The following is a 2019-nucleotide window of genomic DNA, read 5'->3' on the forward strand; positions in this document are numbered from 1 at the left end:
CCCACCCCTGCCACAGATCAGGCCTTCATCGTCTCTGGTTGAACAACTGCTATCACCTCCTAAGGTCTGTCTTCCTTCAACCTCATGCCTGTCCCAACCTTCCTCCACAGTGCTGTCAGAGCTCACTTTTTAGTCATTTCCTTGTTACCCCACCCTTCAGATGGTAAAGAATCTGCCTGCAACACAGAAGACCCTGGTTCAATCCCTGGGTCGGGAAGATCCCATGGAGAAGGGAATGGCAACCCACTCCAGGGTTCTTGCCTGGAGAATTCCATGGACAGAGGAGCCTGGAAGGCTACAGTCCATCGGGTCATAAAGAGTCGGACATGACTGAGCAACTTATATTATTAATCTCATAAAAAGCTATAGACTCATTATGGTAGACAGAATAACGTCCCCTTAAAGATGCTGGTAAAGAATCCACCTGCCAATGCAGAAGATGCAGCTTTGACCCCTGGGTCGGGAAGATCTTCTGGAGGAGGAAATGGCAACCCACTCCAGTATTCTTGCCTGGAAAATTCCATGGACAGAGGCGTCTGGCAGGCTGCAGTTCATGGGGTGACAACAAGTCAGACACAGTTGAGCACACACAGCACAGCAGCAAAGATGTCCACATCTTAACCCCTGGGACCTGGGAATATGTTAGGTTACAGGTACATGGGGATTACGGTTTCCTATCTGCTGACCTTGAGATGGATTTCTGGGTGGGTCCAATGTAATCACAAGGGTCCTTATAAATGGAAGAGGGGGACAGAAGGACAGGAGAGTCAAAGATGGCAGTGGGAGGCTTCAAGCAGACATTGGTTTTGAATATACAGAGGACCATGAGCGAAGGAACTCGATCACCCTTAGAAACCAGAAAAGGCAAGGAAACAACCATCTCCTGAAGCCCCCAGAATGGATCACGGGGGTTGATAATTGGACTTTAGACCCCTGAGCCTACATCAGATTTCAGACTTACAGAACTGCAAGATAATAAATTAGTGCCATTTTAAGCCTCTAAGTTTGTGCCAGTTTGTTACAGCAGCTCCAGAAATCGACTACACTTCTCATGCACAAAGTGTGCTCCCACCCAACTCTGCACAAGTTCCTGAGTGATCAGAGTCGTTGAACTCTACTGTCCAAGAACAACCTACTCACCTCTGGCATAGAGCCCCTCGGGATTTGCAGCCTGTCCAGCTGAACCGTCCTTCCTCTCGGCTGGCCAAGCTTTTAGCAATGTGTCTGTGTCTAGCTCCACAGGGTCCCTGTTCCCGTTGGCTTTCTACCTAGGAGGAGGCTACCACCCGCAACTCCTTAAGCTTTCAAGACTTAGCTGAAGGAAGCTTTCCCATGCCCTCAAGTTCACCAACTACTCCCTTCTGCTTCTGTGTCCAGGATTTTTATATTTAGGATCTTTCTTCTTCCCTGCAAATCCCCACTCCGCGGGGCACGCCCGCCCCGTCTGGCCTGTTGTCCCCCCGCAGTAGCTGTTGAATGGATGAGTGTTAGGGGCCAGGTGATCCCTGATATATGGGAGGGAAAGAGGAATCCTGGGCCTAGAGAGGTCGGCCAGCCAGAGCCAGGAGTAGGCTGTTCTACCCGGTCGCCACCACCGTCACGTGATCCTGAAAGCCTTCCTCGCGCCTGGAATCCTTCCACCCCTACTTCTCAAAGATGCTGCGCACACTAAGATGGAACGCTTAAGTTCTTAGAGGGTCAGGGAGGGAGAATAGTGGCTTTATTTTTTTACTACCAACAATTTGAATGATAATTACGTAGACCTTAAAGTTATTGGCTCTAAGCCAGAGGGACCGGGTTGGGGTTCCTCCGCCCCAGTGGCTCAACCCCTACCGGGCAGCGCTGCTCCCGGCGCCCGCGCGCTTACCTACGCGCTTTATGATCCGGGACATCTTCTTGTCTCCGTCCAGCTCGGCGTGGGGCAGGAGCACGGAGTCCTCCCGGCAGCGGCAGCGGCACATAGGGGAGCCCGAGGACTCTGCGCGCCCCTCCGCGGGACTGGCGCAGCCCTCGACGTCG

The 2019-nt window shown here is 52.2% G+C and overlaps 1 protein-coding gene across 1 annotated transcript in view; it reads right to left on the reverse strand.

The window, feature by feature from the left end:
* KLRG2 (killer cell lectin-like receptor subfamily G, member 2) overlaps positions 1–2019 on the reverse strand; it is a 29830-nt gene that overhangs the window by 13266 nt on the left and 14545 nt on the right. The window contains exon 5 of the mRNA XM_010855020.1: positions 1868–2009. Within this exon, the coding sequence (XP_010853322.1) occupies positions 1868–2009 (142 nt within the window). The remainder of the gene's footprint in view (positions 1–1867; positions 2010–2019) is intronic.

Source organism: Bison bison, unplaced genomic scaffold (genome assembly GCF_000754665.1).
Source record: "Bison bison bison isolate TAMUID 2011002044 unplaced genomic scaffold, Bison_UMD1.0 scf7180017864352, whole genome shotgun sequence".
NCBI classification, from domain to species: Eukaryota; Metazoa; Chordata; class Mammalia; order Artiodactyla; family Bovidae; genus Bison; species Bison bison.